Consider the following 19466-nt stretch of genomic DNA (forward strand, 5'->3'; position numbering starts at 1 on the left):
ATGAGGTTCTGCAAAATTACATATTCAAGAGGAACATCACAGAAGATACTGAGAAAGGAGTGTATGCTGTAATAGGAAGTGAGGGATGTCTGGTCAAGCAAAGAAAATGCCACTTGGTAAACCATCGAAAATTGAGTGGCGAATCTCCTGAAAAAAAGGAGTTTTTCTATTTAGCACTTTTGCAACTTTTCAAGCCTTGGCGTGCAGAAGAGGAACTGCTTGGAGATTTTCTCTGTTACGAAGACTCTTTCAATGCCGCCAAGGAGACCATAGAATGTCCTGCTTTTCCCAAATATGTAGAAATGTTGAATGCGGAAATTGAGCAGGAAGCAATGATTGCAGCCGAGATTGCCAGAGACAGTTCTCAGGACAGTCAGAGTTCTGCTTCATTGAGTCAGGATCCACTAGGAGGACCTGTTATCGAAAATGAAGCTGCCACTGCTATGAATGAAGTGGAAAGAGCCATGGCACATGCTCAGGAGGATGCAGTTAACTTAGAAGAGTTGGAAAGACAACTCAACGTTGAGCAGAGGAAAATATATGACGAAGTTACCATGCAAATTGATCATGGATTAAGTCATGACAAGAAAGAGTGCTCATGTACGTCGTTGAAGCCTGTCCGACTGTACGTGAGTGGAGAAGCGGGAACTGGAAAAAGTTTCCTCATTAAAGCAATTTCATGCTATTTGCAGGAAAGGACAGAGTCATCGCTGTCTTGTGTTGTCACCGCTCCAACTGGACTGGCAGCACATAACATTAAAGGGATTACTTTACATCGTTTACTGATGCTGCCAGTGGAGCATGACAACAAATTACAATATCACAAGCTATCTGGAGATGCTTGTTTTGAAGTTTCAAGAATCTTGAGGAAAATGAAACTTCTTATCATCGACGAAGTAAGCATGGTTTCCAATGTCATGCTTGCCTTTGTGCATTTGAGAATGCAAGAAGTTCTCAAAACAGAGTATGATGTGTTATTTGGTGGCAAACACATCATTGTTTTCGGAGATCTTCTGCAGCTGACACCAGTGAAAGGGCAACCTGTGTTCAAAATGCTCACGCATGAAGATACCAGGAAGTGCCTAGGCAGCATTGGCAACGTCAATATATGGTTAAACTTCAATTATGCTGAACTGCATGAAAATATGCGTCAGGCGAAGGATGAAGTTTACAAGACTATTCTACAAGATGTTAGAATTGGAAAAGTGACCGAGCATGGGAAAGAAGCTTTACATGCACGATTACTGTCAAATTTATATCCAGAACAAGATGTTGTGCCTGAGAATATTTTTCAGAAAATTACTGAGAAGAAATCTGGAATATGTTTGATGCCAACTCTTGCAGAATGTGCCAAATTCAACAACAAAATGTTGCATTTAGAAAAGCAAGAGATTGTGAAACTGGAAGCTATTGACAGAGTAGAGCATATGGGATCAACAATTATTTTGTCTGAGAATCTGAAAACAAAATTGGATTCATTAGAGAAGAGTATATCTAAAACTGCAGGTTTTGAAAAGACTCTGAATGTGTGCTTGAACTGCCGTATAATTTTAAGAAGGAATTTACATGTTGAAAGAGGTCTGGTAAATGGATCAATGGGTAATGTTGTTGATTTTGTAAAATACAGAAATAGAGATGGAATTGAATTTTTAAAAATTAAATTTGATGGCATTGAGGAAGTACAGCTAATTGGTCGTTGCTCTGCTAGATTTTTGCTTGTAAAAGACTTATATGTTCGCCGTAAGCAGTTTCCTGTTTGCTTGGCATATGCGGTGACAATCCATAAATCGCAAGGTTTAAGCGTAGACAGTGCATTGGTGAATATTGGCAGTTCTGTGTTCAAGGAGGGTATGGCATATGTGGCATTATCACGAGTTAGAACTTTATCGGGATTGTACTTGATTGAGTGTGATGTCACAAGCATTTGTGCGGATCTAGATTGTGTTAAGGAATACAATAGGTTAAGAAGAGAGTATGCGCCACATTTGCCTCAATATCCTTTGTTTGAGAAACGTGTGGTAGGCCGGAAACGAAGAAATGTAACCAATACTGGGGAGGTTGTAGCAAAAAGACGAAAAGTCGATGAACCTGAAATTATAAGCAGAAACAAAAAGAATTCTGTTGAAGATGTTGTTGGTTTTCAATTTGAAAACAGTTCTGGTGTCAACTGCTATGCTAATGTAGTGGTTAATGTTTTGTTTTCTCTAGAAAATGTAAAAGAAGAGATTGTGGTCAATTCTGATCAAAGATTTTGCAGTTTGTTAAATTCTGTGTTAGAGAAATGTAGCACTGATAGAACAAACATAGAAAGTGTGTCTGAAATTCGAAATCTGTTAGACAGATGTTCAGGCCAAACACAATTCTCTCAAAATATTCAGCAAGATTGTCAGGAGTTTTTAATGTATATGCTTGATGTATTGCATGCTGAAGGTGTAGATGTAGATCAGCTGTTTGGGCTTTCTTATCAATGGCAGCATGACTGCGAGAACTGTATGGTATCAAGTACCACTAGTGTAGACTCAGAAAGATTTATATATTTAACTTTGCCAGACAGTAAATCAGTCTCCTTTAATAAGCTAGTAAAAGCAGCTGATCACAACATGGAGTGTAGCCAATGTAAATCTGAAATGATGTCCACATTATTTATACGAACATATGGCCAGTATGTCATTTTAATGTTCCAACGATGTAGGGCTGATGGAACAAAATTGACAACTTTAATTAAACATTTTGTGGCTTCGCAGTTGTCAATATCAGGAAGGACTTTTGTAACTGCAGCAATTATATATCATGACGGTCCTTCAATAACATCAGGACATTATACAGCTTATTTAAAGTCTAGAAATGGCTGGTCATTCTGCAATGATTCTGTTTTAATTTTCAAAAAAAAATTGCGGTATGACCTTAAAAACTCTTACCTGGTGTTTTTAAAACCAAAATTTTAGGGAAAGAATCTCGGGATGTGCTCTGTGGAATTTCAAGAAGTTCTAATGGCTCCTACACGATTTGGCCTTGAGGATAAGTGTAGTTCAGAGACATAACTTCTAACCATAAGACTGGACGTCATGGAGAAATAAGTGCACTTTGAATGAGTTCAGAAAAACTATTTCTTTTTATAAGCTAATTGAAGCAGCCAATCAAAACATAGAGTAGAGGGAATGTAAGTCTGCAATGCTGTCTACTGTTTTACATTGCTTTGTGATTAAAAGTGATGTAGAGAATTAAATAATTGTAGTAGTCATAGAGGTAGTGTAAGTCTGCTTCATAGTAAGCAGTATCAGTGTCATAGGAAATGTAGAACATGACTGAGCAAGAAGGGGAAGATATTACTATTCCAGGATTGTGAAAATGATCTTCAACATTTTAATTCTGAAAGTTGCAGAAATGCCAAATGACGGGATTGGCTTACAAGAAATCCAAGAGTTATAAATGGCTCTGACAAGATTTGGCTTTGTGGAAACTTGTGGTAGAGAGCAAGAAGTCATTTATTGCATGTAACATGTTTTTAAAAACGATGGAGGTTTTCTTTCAGAAAGTGGCGGGCTGAAAGTAATAACAGCACAACAGAGTGTAAGCTGTTCATAGGACATCCTTCGACGTCATGGAAAGTAAGTTAACTTTAAGGAGTTCTGAATTCTGATTTGTTATGTTGTATGGGTTTTTTAAACACAATCATTTTGATTGTGTTTTTTTTTCCCCGCTGTTATATGATGAATACCTTCAAGTCACTGTTTTAGTGAATTTTGATACATTCTGAGAACAGCAAAAATAAACCATTTAACATGTATAATTAATTCTGTACTGTTTGCATTTATGATGTATATGTAGAACTGTGTAGGAGGCATGGAGAAGGTGAGGCTTCTGTAAGTGTCAAAGTTGTTGCATGCAGTGCTGCACTTCTGCGTACTCTTTCATATGCTGGACTACATCTGCACAATGAGATACCTAAGCAAAGGAAACACAAGTGATGTGATTGTGAAATGAGCAAAAGAAATTGCACGTATTTCAATTACATCACCTGTGTTTCCTATCATTACGAATCACATTGTGCAGATCAAGTTTAGGTCTGTCCAGGGAAACATAGGAGGTTTGGACTTTGTTCAAGAGTGCAGTGGACATGACTCACTTCATTGGTAGACCTTCACATGTATTATGTCCTCTATTCTCTTCAACAACTCGAAATTTCATCTGCAACCCTGAGTAGGCCTCACCTCAAACAAACCTTTGGATAGGACACATCTTATTGGCATACTGAAGCAATCATTTAAAATTTTAGTGTCTTGCGACACTTTTCTGAGACAACAGCAATGCAAAAGATGCACCATGTTTTAAGATAGGCCTCACTTCATCTGCATCAAGATACTGTTAGTTTAAAATGTATATCTTTAGGACTGTGTAGGGGGCCTGGAGAAGCAGAAGCTTCTGTAAGTGTCAAAGTTGTTGAAAAACTGTTTGTCCTTCAATCTTTTCCCTTGTCTTTTGTAATTTTTAAATACATGTTTTAATATTTTTCAAATGTTTGTTCTCTCTTTCACAGATTGAAAGTATAAAAACAAAAAGTGAGTAATTTAACGACAATTATAAGGTAAATGTTTTGTACTCTTTTCGTTACATTTCTATCACATTTAACTTCTATTAGTTCCACTGCTTCATTTCTTTAACCCTCAGTTTCCTGCCTTTGCTACTTCCCTCATTCCTTTCTCTATTACCTACTTACTCAACTCCTTCCACTCTTTTTCTCAGTCCCTCTCTTCTCATAGTTCCTCACTCTTGTTCACTCACTCCGTCTCTATTACTCTTAGTATCTTTGACTGATCACTCTATCACTATTTGTTCATAATGCTTTCTCTGTGTAGTTGAAGCACACTAAGGGGCATATTATGAACACAGCCAATAAAATTATTGCTGTTTTTATTGGCAGAAAACTGGTGCAAAAGTGGTTTTAGCGGCAGTTTTCTGCCGCAAAAGCGGCTTTAGCGACACATTTCTGCCAATAAAAGCTGCAAAACTTTTATTGCCTATGTTGATGATATGGCTCTATGTTACTTACATTTCTTTGCTGTTTCAATTAATCTTTTTCTGTTATTTTTTGTTTTCGGTTTTCTATTTTTTCTCTCTGTTATTCCCCATGTTTTAATCTTATTTTGAACATTCACTCACATTCTCCAAGAAACTCTTCTTTGTTAATGTTATACTCTCTTTTTTTTTCTTTCACTTCCTTATCTATTTTGTTTTTCACAATTATACCCTCTTCCGTCTTTTCTTCGGTAAATAGATCTATTAAACAGTATCTCTTCTTTACTCCCTATAGCTGTCTTTCTTTTAACATCACTCTCTGTTTACTTTCCTTATACTTACTCTTTTTTTTTTTTTTTTTTTTTTTGGGTTAGCTCCCGGTCCGCGTACCGGGAAGCTAACCGGGAAGCGAACCAAAAGAAATAGAGCTTGCCAGAGTGCTAAACATTCTAGCAATTTTTTTTGAAAGGGGAGGTAGTTCTGAAAAGATCTTTTTTTTTTATATTTTTGTTGTTTTATATATTATTATTTTTTTTGAACATTTTTTGTTTTTTTTGTATTTTTTGAACGATTTTATATTTTTTTGGTTTTTTTTTGGGGGGGAAACAACAAAAAACAGGCATTGAAAAGGGCTTAACAGGAGCAAAAAAAAAATTACCGGGGGCGGTTAGGGCAATTATGATGTTCATAAGCCAGGTTGATAGCATTTATACTCATATTGCCACATGCTATCAACGCACCACAGTGCATACAAGTATGTTTCATGTGGCCAAAATTCTCTTGTATGTTTGGCACAGTTTCCCGTGCCTCTGCTGGTGTCAATGAAATTGATGATCTTGATCTGGCCACAGGAGTTGATGTAGGATTTTCCTCCAAATCCCGTATTTCTGCCCGGCTGTAATTAAGTGGATGCTTCCTGGTCATGTGCCTGTGCATAGTATAGTTCCCATAACTATACTTCTTATCCGTCCCCCTTGATAATATATCTTTGCAGATGAGGCAGGTGACATACCTCGCATTCACTTTTTTTTGGCCAGGAGGGATTGAATAAAACTGCCAGATGAAACTGGCTTTCTTATGGGAAACCCGGGGCACCTCTTCGAGGAACTGTGGTTCTTCTCCCTCCTCTTCCTCCATTTCTTCCTCTTCCTCCTCTGTGTTGGTCATGACCTGGGGAGGTGGTCCTCTCTTCCCATGAGGAGGTGGAGGTGGTGGTGGGGGTGCACCAGCTGAAGCAACTACTGAAGCCCTTTCTGAAGTATTGAAGTACTAATAAAGGTCTTCCTCTCACAATGATGAAAGTCAGAGTGAGGAAAGAAGGAGGGGTTTTCATCATTTGGGAAAAACAATAGTTCTCAACCAATGAAAAGTGTTATTTTTAGGTCACCTGACCTAGCCTTACATGATTATGAAACCAAAAGTGAAATGAACCAATGAAAAGTTTTATTAACAAGTCACATGACCTCTCACGCTCATGTTACGCGCTGCGGAACGCGCCCCGGTTAGCTTCCGGGTCGCTGCGCTTCGTGCCTCGGTCCGCGCCCCGGTTAGCTTCCGGGTGCGCTAACGCGGTACGTCACAAGACGCATTACGCGGCAACGCGATACGTCGCGCTTTCGTGATGCGCCGCGGATCGCTTCCGGGGAGCTGCGTTTCGCGCCTCGGTCCGCGCCCCGGGGCACTTCCGGGTGCGCTAACGCGGTACGTCATAAGACGCATTACGCGGCAACGCGATACGTCGCGCTTTGGCGACGCGTCACGATGTTGATTTCTTACCGGTTCGCGGACCGGGTCGCGGCATCAATTTGAGCTAACGGAAAGCTTTCCGGTTCGCGGACCGGGAGCGAAACAAAAAAAATATTTTAAAAAAATTATTAATAAACATATAAAATATATTTTTGGATTTAAAGAAGAATACATTTTACAGCTATAGATATTAGCTTTTAAAAAACCAATGAAATTCACTGAAAAAACCATAGGTTATAGACCATATATAGTTAGGAATTAGCATTTACAAAACCTTGAACATTCACTGAAAAAACCATAGGTTATACACCATATATAGTTAGGAATTAGCATTTAAAAAACCTTATTTTACTCACACAAAACCATTGAAATTCCATATATAGTTAGTTGTACTAACTATATATCGCGGACCCGCAATCCACTGCTGATCATGTCACATATTACATCATTCATGACATGGTCAGTGACATCACTGATGACATCACTGATAATATCCATCAATCGAGGTGATACATAATTAAAAAATAAATTAATACAATAAATATTTTTAGAAAGAATATTTGGCAGGAGACAGCATTTTAAGTACAGTTAGTAAAAGTTTATGTCTAAAAGGTCTGGAACCATTTTACAAGGGGCAATTGGGACTTGAATGTATAAGGGTAACTGCAGTACCAATAGATTTTGTTTAGCACACTGTGAGTTGGTACAGATCCTAGGAGTACTGCTACATTTTTAGGCCTTTTTTCTTCCTAACCATTGCTACTGCAAGAAGGAACCGACTCAGACTGAATGCTATGGTCTGTGAGGTGTCCCCTTTAAATACTCTTTCCCCTTCTTTGATTTTCCGGAAACCTAGAAGAAGACAAATAGGCTTAATCCACTTCCTCCTTGCTTGCAGGTATGCAGGGCATATAAATAAGACATGGGCTTCGTCCTCCTTAACGCCCATATCACATAGTTCACAAAGATCAGTATCACATTTGATCTATATTACACGCCCACTTTGAAGTACTAATTTTTAATTGTGAAATGCCATAACGGTACTTTAAATACAGTCACTTTGCCATTGAAGGTAAAATTTCATCCATAAAACATTCAAATTTACATTCGGTTTTAACATCAAAGAATTTAAGTGTCAGTTTCCCGATTTTTGAGTTTTGGAGGGGGTAACTGTGAATATATTCCCAGTATCGTACCTTCAGTAACTTTTTTGAACGATAGGTAAGAGAATCGGGATCAGTCCAAAAACTATATAGGCCTAGTTTTAAAAAAAAATTTTCAATATGCAATAACCAGCTCACTCTAGTAATATTCTTTCTATGTATGATTTCCTTTGGTGCTGCTCTATAGTCCACTAACTCGTCAGTGGACCACAGGCGAACCCAGTAAAGCAGCGGGCGTAGGGAAGCATGATCGTCAGAGCGTCGTATGTTTAAATCCCAAAAGAAAGGAATTAAAGGAGTACAACCTGGGACAGCTAAAAGTTGTCTAAAAAAGCTGTTTTCCTGCACTGAAAACGAGTCTTTAACTACATGGCCCCACAGTTCTGCCCCATACAAGGTGGCCGATTGAGCTTTGTACTTAAATAGCACAATTGCTGGTGATACTGCCTTAAAGAAACTGTTTTTATGCGTCCTTATTATAGGAGCTTGGTCTTGTATTAAAGTTAGCCTCGATTTTTCTATTTGCGATTCATTTCAAATCGAGGCTAATACCCAAATATTTAACATTTTGGACCTGTTCAATATTCTCATTGTTTACACTAAAAACTTCATTAAAACCCTTATGTGGACTGATGGACATAATCTTAGTTTTAGAGGAATTAATTTGAAGGCTTTTGTCCAAACAGTATGAGCAAAATTTTTTAAACAGATTCTGTAGTCCTTTAGGCATCTGGGAGATTAAAATCGCGTCATCCGCAAATAGTAATCAAAGGTGGTCCTGAGGTCCACAAAAGCTATATTGGGCCAGTACATCAGTCTCCCTCGATAGGAAACTATATTTCATATTCAGGTTGAGATACCTCCCAATTAAATCCTTTACCAAAAACTAGAATATTGATAGGGGCGACAAATGCCTTCATTGCCCATCTAATGAGGAATCCCTTTCAAATGTATGTCCAGCTTTCATCTATATGTAGACCTTTGGGGTCTAAAAGCAGTATTGTAGCAATGAGAATTTTAATGACTAATTGCAGGCTCTCAATTGCATTTTCTGTTGTCACGTTTTTGGGATGGATGTGGGCCATCAGACAGCGAACAAATACGAAGTGAACGCTATGAGATTATATTTATGTTTAAATATTTTTTTAATATTTAAATTGTTTTTATGTGCTGTAATGTATTACGTGCCACTTATTTTTGTACTTTGCTATTATGTATTTGATTCAGATAATCTTGATGCAGATATCACAGCGTGGTAAAATGCTTTACGTTTTATGACCTTGTTTGTCAAAATAAAGGTAATTGAATCAAATAGAATCACATTTAGGGGTATATTTACAAAGAATTGATGTAAAACAGCACAGTAAACAATGTTGCTGTGCTGCGTTACCTTGAGAGATTAGAAATATGGCTGTTGGGCATGACCCATCTTAGTGGATTTTTGCCTAAAACCTTTTGCTTTTTTTCCTCCTGGTTTTTACAGATTTTCCTTTTGTGGCTTTGGACACTGGGCACGTTCCCACTACAATGCAGTATGAAAGTGTGCATGCCCTTCCTACACATGCTAGGAAGAGGTGCGTACCTGATTGGTTTAGGTGCTTTAACTGTGAGTACCCTGTAAAAATGTATACCATATACCCAGGGCAGGTACGGCACTGGCTACTAGTGGAGCACAGCACTGATTGTGCCACCCTCAAGAATTGCCTTTCAAACATGTCGCAGGTCTGAGGGTGAGCAGTTGCCCTTAGGCTCAGTGTGCAATTTCCAACTTCCACTACCATTGGATAACCACTAGGGGAAGCCCAGATGGGCAGAGCAAGTAGTAAGCTAAAGGCAGGGCTGGGACACTTGGGTGTTCCATGCACAGGTAGTGAAGAATCCCATTAGGGTTTCCACTAGCAAGGTGGTCATCTCCTCCCCCGGGACACCACAGGGTTTTGCTTTTTCTCTTTTAGTGGCCTAGGGCTCTGGGCACTTACCCACTATAAATGCAGTGTGAAAGTGTGTGAATGATCCCTTCCTAAACTTGTTAGGAAGTGATGCTGGCAAGGTGTTTTTAAAGATGTGTCAGGCCTGCCATTGCAGGCCTGTGTGTGCGCACTTGCATCTATGGTCTTTTTAAACATGTGTAAAGTCTGCCATTGCAGGCCTGTGCATACGCCATTGCACTTATGCACAGGCTGGCTTTTTTAAACCAGTGGCCAATTCCAAGGGGACCTTTTACTGTCACTAGAGCAGTTCTGGGGTAAGTCTTAAGAGGTGAAGCGTGTGGTAGGTGAAAGGAAGGACAGGTACACATGTTTCTTGCCCAGGTAGTGAAGAATACCTATGTGTTTTCACTACCTACCCTTAAGTTAACATACGAAAATGATTAAAATTAGCTCAAGCTGCAATAAAGCATTGCAGTGGAGTAGCCTCATAGTGTTTCCTATCATTGGATTCACAGTGACAAATGCTCTCCTGTGGTGAAGGGGGATTTGTCATCTGTGCATTCCCCATCGACTGAAAAAAGACTTTGCATATTGAACTTCTATGACAGATATCTGCCATTTGAGGGTGTGGCTGGATAGATTGGAGGAAGAAGTTTTGGAAATTGGCCTCTGGGAGCCAGAGCATTATCCCATAACTGAGATTAAAATCTGCATTCCTCAGCCTCATGGCAGACAGGATTGAAATTATTGGGAGATATCTGTGGTTCAAAGGGAAACCCCCTGAACTACCCCAACCAGAAAGGCACACTACAGTGGAACTACTGGTGCCATACGTCTGCATGGCAGAGTTACACTTGTGGAGACATGGTAACGGAGAACCTGAGACTGCTTAGTGCACACTGTCAGAGAACTCTGCTGTGCACAAGGAAGATTTGTCACATTCTTCCTTGTAAAATCCTCGGGACTGTGCTGATGCTCAAGGGGGTTCACTTCTTGACGGCCCTAAGTCTGGAATAAATAATACACACGGACTAGTGGGATAGTCAAGTGAGGGAAGGAAAGGGTAGGAACAGCTTGGAGGGAGATCTGAGGATGACAAAAACAACACTACATAAGAACTAATTCAGAAACTCTGTGGAACCACTGCATGTACTGTTTAGACTTTGTCTTGCCCCTAAAAGCCTAGAACATACTACCTGAAAAAGAAGAGGTTGAGTGGCCAAATAGCCTGGAGAGAGAAGAGGGCCGTTGCATGTACGCAACATGAACTAGAGACAAAACAAAGAACATAGGTTGGCCAATTTTTCTCTACATCACCCCTTCTTAGGTTGTGCTATAAATGTGAGAGATCCCCCGCCCCTTGTATTACATACCAAAAGACATGTGTGGCATGGCTGTATATGCAATGCAGAAACACCTGTACACCCTCTCTGGTCCCCCTCTCCTAGACAAAATAATTGTGGGGATAAAGAATAACCAAATTCAGCAAAGCAAATGATGATAGGGTTTTCCAATGCAATACAGTCTTGTATCATTCCGGTGGGTGTATGTATATAATCTCTGGTTATTCCAAAATAGAACCTGTGATGTGCCCATCCAGTCCGTAACAAAGAAAATATAAATAAAGCACTAGAAAACGTGATCAAAGTACTTCTGTAAATATTCCTCTCTGGAAAACAGATATGTAATTACTATCCCAATATCCGGCACGCGAGAATACATTGTCACTGGGAAGGAAGCAGCAGCTTCCTGTTGCTCACAGATTGGTGCTTGTCTCCCTGCATGAGACCGTGTTCTGGCTGGTCTCTCCAACAGGGAGATCAGGAGGACTAGACACCCTGACTCGCTCTCCTCTGCAAAGAGAACCAGAAGGGCGGACCTCCGCCAACAGAGGTAAGCACAAAGAAGCGCTTGGGTGTAGAGGAAAAGAACACCCCCAGCCTTCTAACACAACTCCTTCAAACAAGAACAGTCCTGGAAAAAGTGCTGAACTACTATCAGCTCGACAGGTTCCACAGACAGAAACAAAGCTTACTGCGGGCAAATCACCTGAATATTTGGAAGCGTTTACAAAGTCAGAGCTGCCTTTACTCTTTCTTCCGGCGTCATGCCCGAGACACGTGAGACGTGACTCGTGCATTGCACACCAGGAAATGTAGTTTAGTCAAAGGACTGCCCTTCCTGAATAGTTGTTGGCCTAGACGTTCTACCTTCTGCTGCGTGTCCACCTGATGTGTGCCCTCCTAATGCTTGTTTTTTTCAGGAACATCAAATATCTCCGCAAGGGGCCCACAGCATCTAATTGTGACACCTGGAGAGCGGTGCTCTATTAAGTGCCCACATTGTCTGCTGGACCCAAGTGGTAGCGCAGTGTGAGCATGGAGGTAAGAATTGTGCCTGGATCCCAGACTGCCATGTGTGGAGCCCCAGAAGTCTTACCAGAATCTAAGGTGCGTGGCCATTGCATCATGGCGACCATAGCACGCAAAAGGGTCTTGTTGTTGGTGAGCATAAACACTATTTGCAGAACCTAGCGTCGCTTTGTTGATTGTGCCACATCTTTCTCATGTGACACGCTGACAGCATGCTCATTGCGTGAGGTGCCTGATTCACAGGCTTCGACCCATGGAAGTGATGGCATACCCAAAAGAGTTCCTTATTCTACCTCAAGCTTTAGTGTAGTTCCTATATTCCCAATAGGCTCTGCGCATTGGAATAATATATCCTATAGATTTGAAGTAGGACATAGGTCAAATAGGTCTCTAACGAATATACTAAACCTATTTGTGAGTGCCAGCTAGCTCAGAGGTCACTAGAAACTTTCTCGAATTCACAAGAAGGGATTTGTTTCTGACAACCGCCAAAACATGACAACTTTGTTTCCCCAAGAATAAAATGTATCTTCAGAGTCGTTACTCTGCTTCGTTTCTACAGAGTTTGCAGAGAAATAGAGAGACGGGTATTTTCAATAAAAGGTTTATTGAACAGTCTTCTTTCTCATGCAAAGGAAGTGAACTGCTACAATCGTTAGGCAGACTGCAAAGTATAATGCGTACAGCGAGAATAGTATTATAAAATAATACTGTAAGAGAATTGTATGGTTTCTAAGCCATATAAAAATACATACATAAATACAGAGGCTAAAATACTCAACTGGTGCTTCTAAAATAAGCCTACCCCAATGTACCTAACCTAAATCTGGTACGTGGGAAGTAGTAAGGTTTCTCTAGGTTTTTCTGGTATATCTGTCTCGGGACTCAATTACCCAACACTCCGCAAGTGGAGTCAGAAACACTGGAGCTAGATTTCTCAGAAGCACAGGGCAGCTGCCTGATCAGTGCATCAGCTGGAGAGTCGGCTTCCTTCGGCACTTGCTGTAGCGAGCTGCGTCGGGCAAGTAGGTTGTCGAACTGCTCCGAACCACCGTGCTTTGCCATAGCAAGTGAAGGTATATTTATACCTTGGAGGTGTTTTAAGAATGCCATGTTTGACGTAAAGTCGGGCATATGAACGTCATGAATGAACCCCTTGGGAAGAGTTGTTCATTATAAAACTAACAGAGTGATTGGATAAATCAATATTCAAGCAAGGGGAAGACCCTAACGGCTTAAGCTGGTTTTCCAAGAAATCGTTGTGACGTTTGGTGAACGGATGGAAGAACCATGCCTGTATTTGGGTAGCATGGGCTATGCCTAAATAAGGGCTTGATTTTCATGCCTATATAAGGGCAACGTGATTAGTACCTGTATAAGGGCATGAATCGGGAAAATCAATTCAGATTCTAAAATGGTACACAACAATGCGGCCCTGTGACCAGAATTTTCTGGTGCAACTGGCACTGCTTGAATGCTACTTGAATCGATATGTGTCTGAAAGGGTGCCTCCCTCTTCTAAAATGCTTATCTGCTTCTTCCCCATTTATTGATTGTTCCTTTTGAGCCATCAGTGTGGTGGACCACCTGTCCTCTCACGATGCCTGACGACTTCATGTTGCTAGGTACCATTGCCATAACGGGCCTGGGTAGTGAGAGTGATTGACTAGTCTGAAGTAACACTTCCGAGAGCAGTCAGAAGTGGGTCAAACAACTGCATGACCTCCACCCCTGTGCTTTGGAGAACTGGGCGGGTACCGGAAGGCATTCAGTGGAAATTGTTCAGTAAGAAACTGTTGCCGTCAGCCCGCTTCTGCTCTGCATCCTGTGGGTGAACTTCCAGTGTGGAATTAGTCCTGCTACCTTCCCCAACCTTCTTCTCTAGGACCCTGCCAAAGTGTGACTCTGGCTGCGATTGGCCTAGTATCAGGGAAGGGCTGTGTATCTCTCCATTTTCCAAAAGATGTGCCACACTAAGCCAGCGCGCCACAATCAACTGCTATGGGGTTCAACAATCTACCTGTCGAACCACAGTTGGGTTCATTCTTTCATCCTTTCACGCTCATACCCTGCCTAGCACAAGAGACACCAGCAACCAGAACATTTATCCGGGCAAACAATTAAATACATTAATCCCTGCCCGGTTAAGCTGTGCCAGTATCGCCACCAGTGTAGACTGTGCTCAAAAGCTCCAACTGTTGCCAGGACGACACGCCGGCAAAGACTTTTTGGTAACCAACGGCCTCCGTAGTGAAGAGACGCACAGGAATCACCATGGCAACCTCCATGTTACCGGCTCCCGTCCCCGCCCAACCGGGATACAATGCCGTTACTTAACCCCACACGAGACAGGGTGGCTTCGTAGCAGGGCAGCGGAGGACAAGCATAGGTAATCGGCATTTCCGCCACGAAGGAACTGTAAGTAGAGATGCTTCCCTTCACAGGAACGATTATGTTCGGAATTTTATCTGCCGCACGACGCAGCGGTCCCCTAACAAATACTCCCCCGATAACATCATGACCCATGTTTTCACAGAACTCAGTTGAGTAGTGGGGATACCCCCTCCCGCCCTCCGATGTATTAAGACTCCGGAATAGCAGTAAGCCTTGCACCTACAACCGTTATGTGTTTGTATGTGTCTATGTTATTTGTCAGTTAGTCCGAGTGTGTCAAGTCTATTAAGATAGATATGTTACGCACTTTTAACCCTCATTCGCGACCACCATAAAAGAATGGCGAGATTGTGATACCACTACACTTTAATGATACGACCAGGACGTAAGCCTGAATAAATGTAACATACGGCAACAATCACGCTGCCGCATAGCACGCACCTCTTGATCAGTATGCGTGTTTTATCCTGACAATAAGCCCACAATGGGCCGTGTCACACTGTGATTAGCTCACCCCGATATCCACAGTAGTGTTCCTAATGCGAGTGGCAGTAAGCATGAAGATACCAAAGACACGACACTGCACAACGTAACAGGCATGTAACACTGTTCACGTCTGATTGATGTTTGTTGTTTTTCTTTTTCTTCCCACAGGTCTTTTTCACTTTTTTTGACTCACCCAATGTGGCTAGAGTCTGTTTGTACCATTGAGCGATTTTTGCTACATTGGAACACAGAGAACGAGGATAGGGTGTGCCTTTTAGGGGGTTACATACCGTCCAGTTCACTGTTAACCCGGTCCTGATGAAAACCTGGTATATCCCATGCACGGTTGAAACATGTAGACCAACACACATATAAGAGATACTCTTGGCCTTAATACACCCTCACAGTATCTCGCCCCACCTTGTTAACATTGTCCAGTTGCTTGTCAATAAAATGTATCTGTCACTAAGTTAAACCAGGACAATTTTTAACACACTTTTTTCTGCACTGACACTCACGACCTGCTCCACTGTAATTCAGGTGTTGTTGCACACCATGGTGACGCTAGCCACCAGGGTGGACCCCGATGATGAAGCATGTCACCACTAGGTTGGTGAGTGAGGGGTTTTTAACAAAAGGATACATTCCTTCCTTTTGTCAGCCTACCACCACATTAGGAATCTCTCTCTTGACCTTACAATGATGGTACTCCTCCTTTTGTTTATTTAGTCTGTTTATCTCTAACCCATGGGTGTAGTGTAGAGAGGGTTAGCTGAAAGAGTGAGGAGGGCTTAGAGCATTGGATCTGCATAGTACTGTCAACTGACCTGCTGGATATTAGTTGTACCTCAATACGCTGCTGTGTGCCAGAGTACCCCATAAGGACCTGCCTGGTATCTGTGGCACTGCATAACAGTGCAGATTGAGTGATTGCTTTGGAGTGGCAATTTGAGGACTCCCTGGTATGTAATACATCGCTAAGTGGTGCTGTTTTGTTGCAAGGGATCTGTCTCATTAACATTCATGAGGCAGTTCACAATTTGCCACCCATTTTTTTTTTTATTTAGCCCGTTTTCCTTGAATGAGTTTTAAAAAAAAATGAAAAATGGGAACGGATCCTCTTGGGACCCCTTCCTGTTTATGGGTATGTGTTTTGTGACCAAAACCATGCTTATACCATTCTAACATGCTATTAGGAAGGGACACCCTAGGCACACCCCTTCCTAATCGCGACTCGCAAACACTATTTTGTAAGTTACCTATGTGCAAAATAGCATTTGTACATACCACCGCCCTTTTTTTGCAGTCACAAACGGGTCAATTTCCTGTTTGCCACCGCAAATAAAGGTCGTAGACCCCAACATCACTAGGCAGAACTTCCAAAAAGGTATGAAAGCAGTTGCCACCTTGATGAAAAAGAGCTGCCCGAAACTCAACCCAAAGAAAACAGAAGTCATCATCCTTTGCTCTCCCCCTCAGCATGCTATTTTGCCTGGTGGCCCCTCAACTTTGGAATCCGCCCTCACTCTCCTCCTGACAGACCATACACTATGAACTGCCAGATCAAAGCTGTATGCTCGGCCTGCTACAACACCATCTGCATACTCTGAAAAACGTTCATATGGATCCCGTTCGAATTCAGAAAAATTGTCACACACACCCTCATCACTAGTAGACTGGACTATTGCAATGCCCTCAATTCTGGAATCAACAAATGCCTTCACAAGCTCCAGACATGCCAAAAGGCTGCATCCAGACTGATCCTAGAAAGCCCCTGTCACATCACCCAACTCCTCTGGGATCTCCACTGGCTCCACATCAAAAGAAGAATAACCATCAATCTCCTCATGTACGCATACAAGACCCTCCACAACATTGAGCTAGCATACTTAAACAACCGTCTCACCTTACACGCTACCAAGATAGACCTCCGATCAGCCGACCTCTCTCTGGCCACCATTCCACACATATATAAGAGCAGAACGGGTGGCAATTCCTTCTCCTACCTCGCAGTTCTAACCTGAAACAACCTCCCCCTCCACCTCCGGCAAAGCCGTACACTGCTCCAGTTCAGGAAGGACCTCAAGACCTGGCTCTGGCACCTGAGTAGCTGCGCTTTACAAACCCATGATTGAATGATTGAATAGCTGCCAGTCCCAAGATCCATATGGATCCCCTGCATTCTAGCACTGTTTTGAAGCCCAAAAAGTCAGTTGTAAAATAATGTCAAACTATAGTGCAGTACCTTTTGTATTCTGAAATCCAACCTATCTAAAAATATCCAAAAACATGACTGGCTACTCTCTAACCTTTGTTCTTCTCTTCTCCCCTTTCATGTACAGTATTTCCAGGTCACATTTTGGAAGGCATTCCTGTTACAGACAAGAGTTTCAGACAGGCGGTTCTGCCGCCCTTTGAGGATGGCTTAAATTCCTTGACGTCTGTTGCTGAAACATTGCTGAACAGCAACGACCTGCCACAAGTCATTCAAAATGTTCGCCAACTCCTAGAGTCATCGCACAAAAGTCTGTCAATTGCAGAGAATTCATCAGAGGCACAAGTGAAATCATTGAGCAAAAATATAGATGAGCGCTTAGACAAGATAAACATTTTGAATGGTTCCCAGAAAATGCTACAAGATAAGATACAAGTTCTTACAGTGCAACTGTCTGAACAACTAAAAACAGCAAAGAATGATCTCAGGAATGCAACTGATGGTGTAGACAAAGCGACAAAAGCATGGTACGAAGCACAGGCTGCAAAGAAGAAGGTCTTTTTCATATATTCTCGTTATGGACGAGAAAAAGGTATTTATTGCTCTTGGCTCAAATTGAATGTCATAAAAGAGATAACACACATGTATTCATATCACTTAGTCCCAGACAAAACCCAGATAAACACCTAGGGCCAAAATGTCAAAGATTTTATGCAGTGCAGAGAAGTAAAAATTATTGCTGCGCTGTTTTGCGTCAACTAGAGAGAATGAAATGTGCCATAGCTACAAAGGATTGGCATAGTCATTTTCTCTCCATGTGTGGCACACTTTCTGCAGCCACAAATCAAGGCAGGTATCCTTGCACCCTTGGACAAGGGTAAGTGAGCAGTGGGCAGGATAGTTTTGTGCAATTAGGATTTCCTTTCTGCACAAAAATTGTGTTTTAATGCAATTTCCTCTGTTTATAAGTGCTGATGTATGCACCACACATGCAGAGAGGAGGAAAGGAGGAAACATAAAAACAATGTTCTCATTGTGCCAGCCTCTGGGAGGTGTAAAACCATGAATACAAATCTTGATAGATGTAAATGTACTTCAGAATCCATGGGTGAATCCACAGGAGTGTCCATGCACCATCCATTGAGCACTCATTTGATGCAATACTTTTGGGCATATGTCAACACCTTTTCAGGTGTGCTGCTTTATGCAGCACAGATAGAAAGAGGAAAATACCTTTAAGGGTGGTTTTTGTGCAAGAAGGTTACCCTTTCTGCACAAAATCAATCCTGCCTGTAATGCAGGCACCCTTGAACTGTGCTGCACGGGTGTCCACATTGGCGCTAAGCTGCACACTGTGTACCAGCTCAAGAAGAGAGCATGAATGATCCAAATACTTGTAGATATGAAGCATTTCTGATCTATTCATTTAACACAATGCAGTTCATTGCACCATCTTTGCTTGCTACCCTGATTTGCATAGAAGTTGTGTAAATTGTAATATACTACCTTTCTGTAAAGGAAACTAAAAGGAAACTAAAATTAAGTACACTATATCGAGAGTGCAAGATATCCTCAGAGAAAGATAGAGCAACAAGCAGGTACTAGCCGTCTTATTCAGATAGTGTGGGTGAACAGTTAGGCTTATCAGAGGACAGTGTATATATAACATTTATGCTTTGATCTGGATGTGATTAAATAACATCTCTCATTTAACAGTAGAAGATTTGTTTCCTTCGTTCCTGTAAATCATTATTCAGAATTGTCTGTTTTCTTCAAATGCCTATACTGGGACTACTTTCCTTGCAACATTCTTCCAGACTCCAGCACCTATTTTGCACTCTAAGCTCTGCTCAGTGTTCAGGTTTTTGCACACACCCAGTCTGTGATTCCAAGGACTCTGGCATGGATCCTCAGTGCTCCCAAATCATTACCAAGCAAACTAGCAGTGTCAAGGAGACTGCTTTCTCTAACTTACCAGCAACCCCTTGTCAAAGGACACCGTTGCCATAGGATGGTTTGTTATCACATTGTAAATGTTTGTGACTGAATAGGATCTTTCACACATGCAATGATCAGGGGACACTTGATACTGTGATACTGTGTATTTTTGCATGTTATTGGGTCAGACGACTAAGGTGGCTCG

At 41.4% G+C, this 19466-nt stretch overlaps 1 protein-coding gene across 1 annotated transcript in view; it reads left to right on the forward strand.

Annotated features, from left to right (window-relative positions):
* LOC144820075 (uncharacterized) overlaps positions 1–19466 on the forward strand; it is a 72070-nt gene that overhangs the window by 48055 nt on the left and 4549 nt on the right. The window contains exon 3 of the mRNA XM_078677727.1: positions 17451–17915. Coding sequence (XP_078533853.1) covers positions 17451–17915 — 465 coding nt within the window. The remainder of the gene's footprint in view (positions 1–17450; positions 17916–19466) is intronic.

The sequence above is a fragment of the Lissotriton helveticus genome, chromosome 2_1, assembly GCF_964261635.1.
Source record: "Lissotriton helveticus chromosome 2_1, aLisHel1.1, whole genome shotgun sequence".
Lineage (NCBI taxonomy): Eukaryota > Metazoa > Chordata > Amphibia > Caudata > Salamandridae > Lissotriton > Lissotriton helveticus.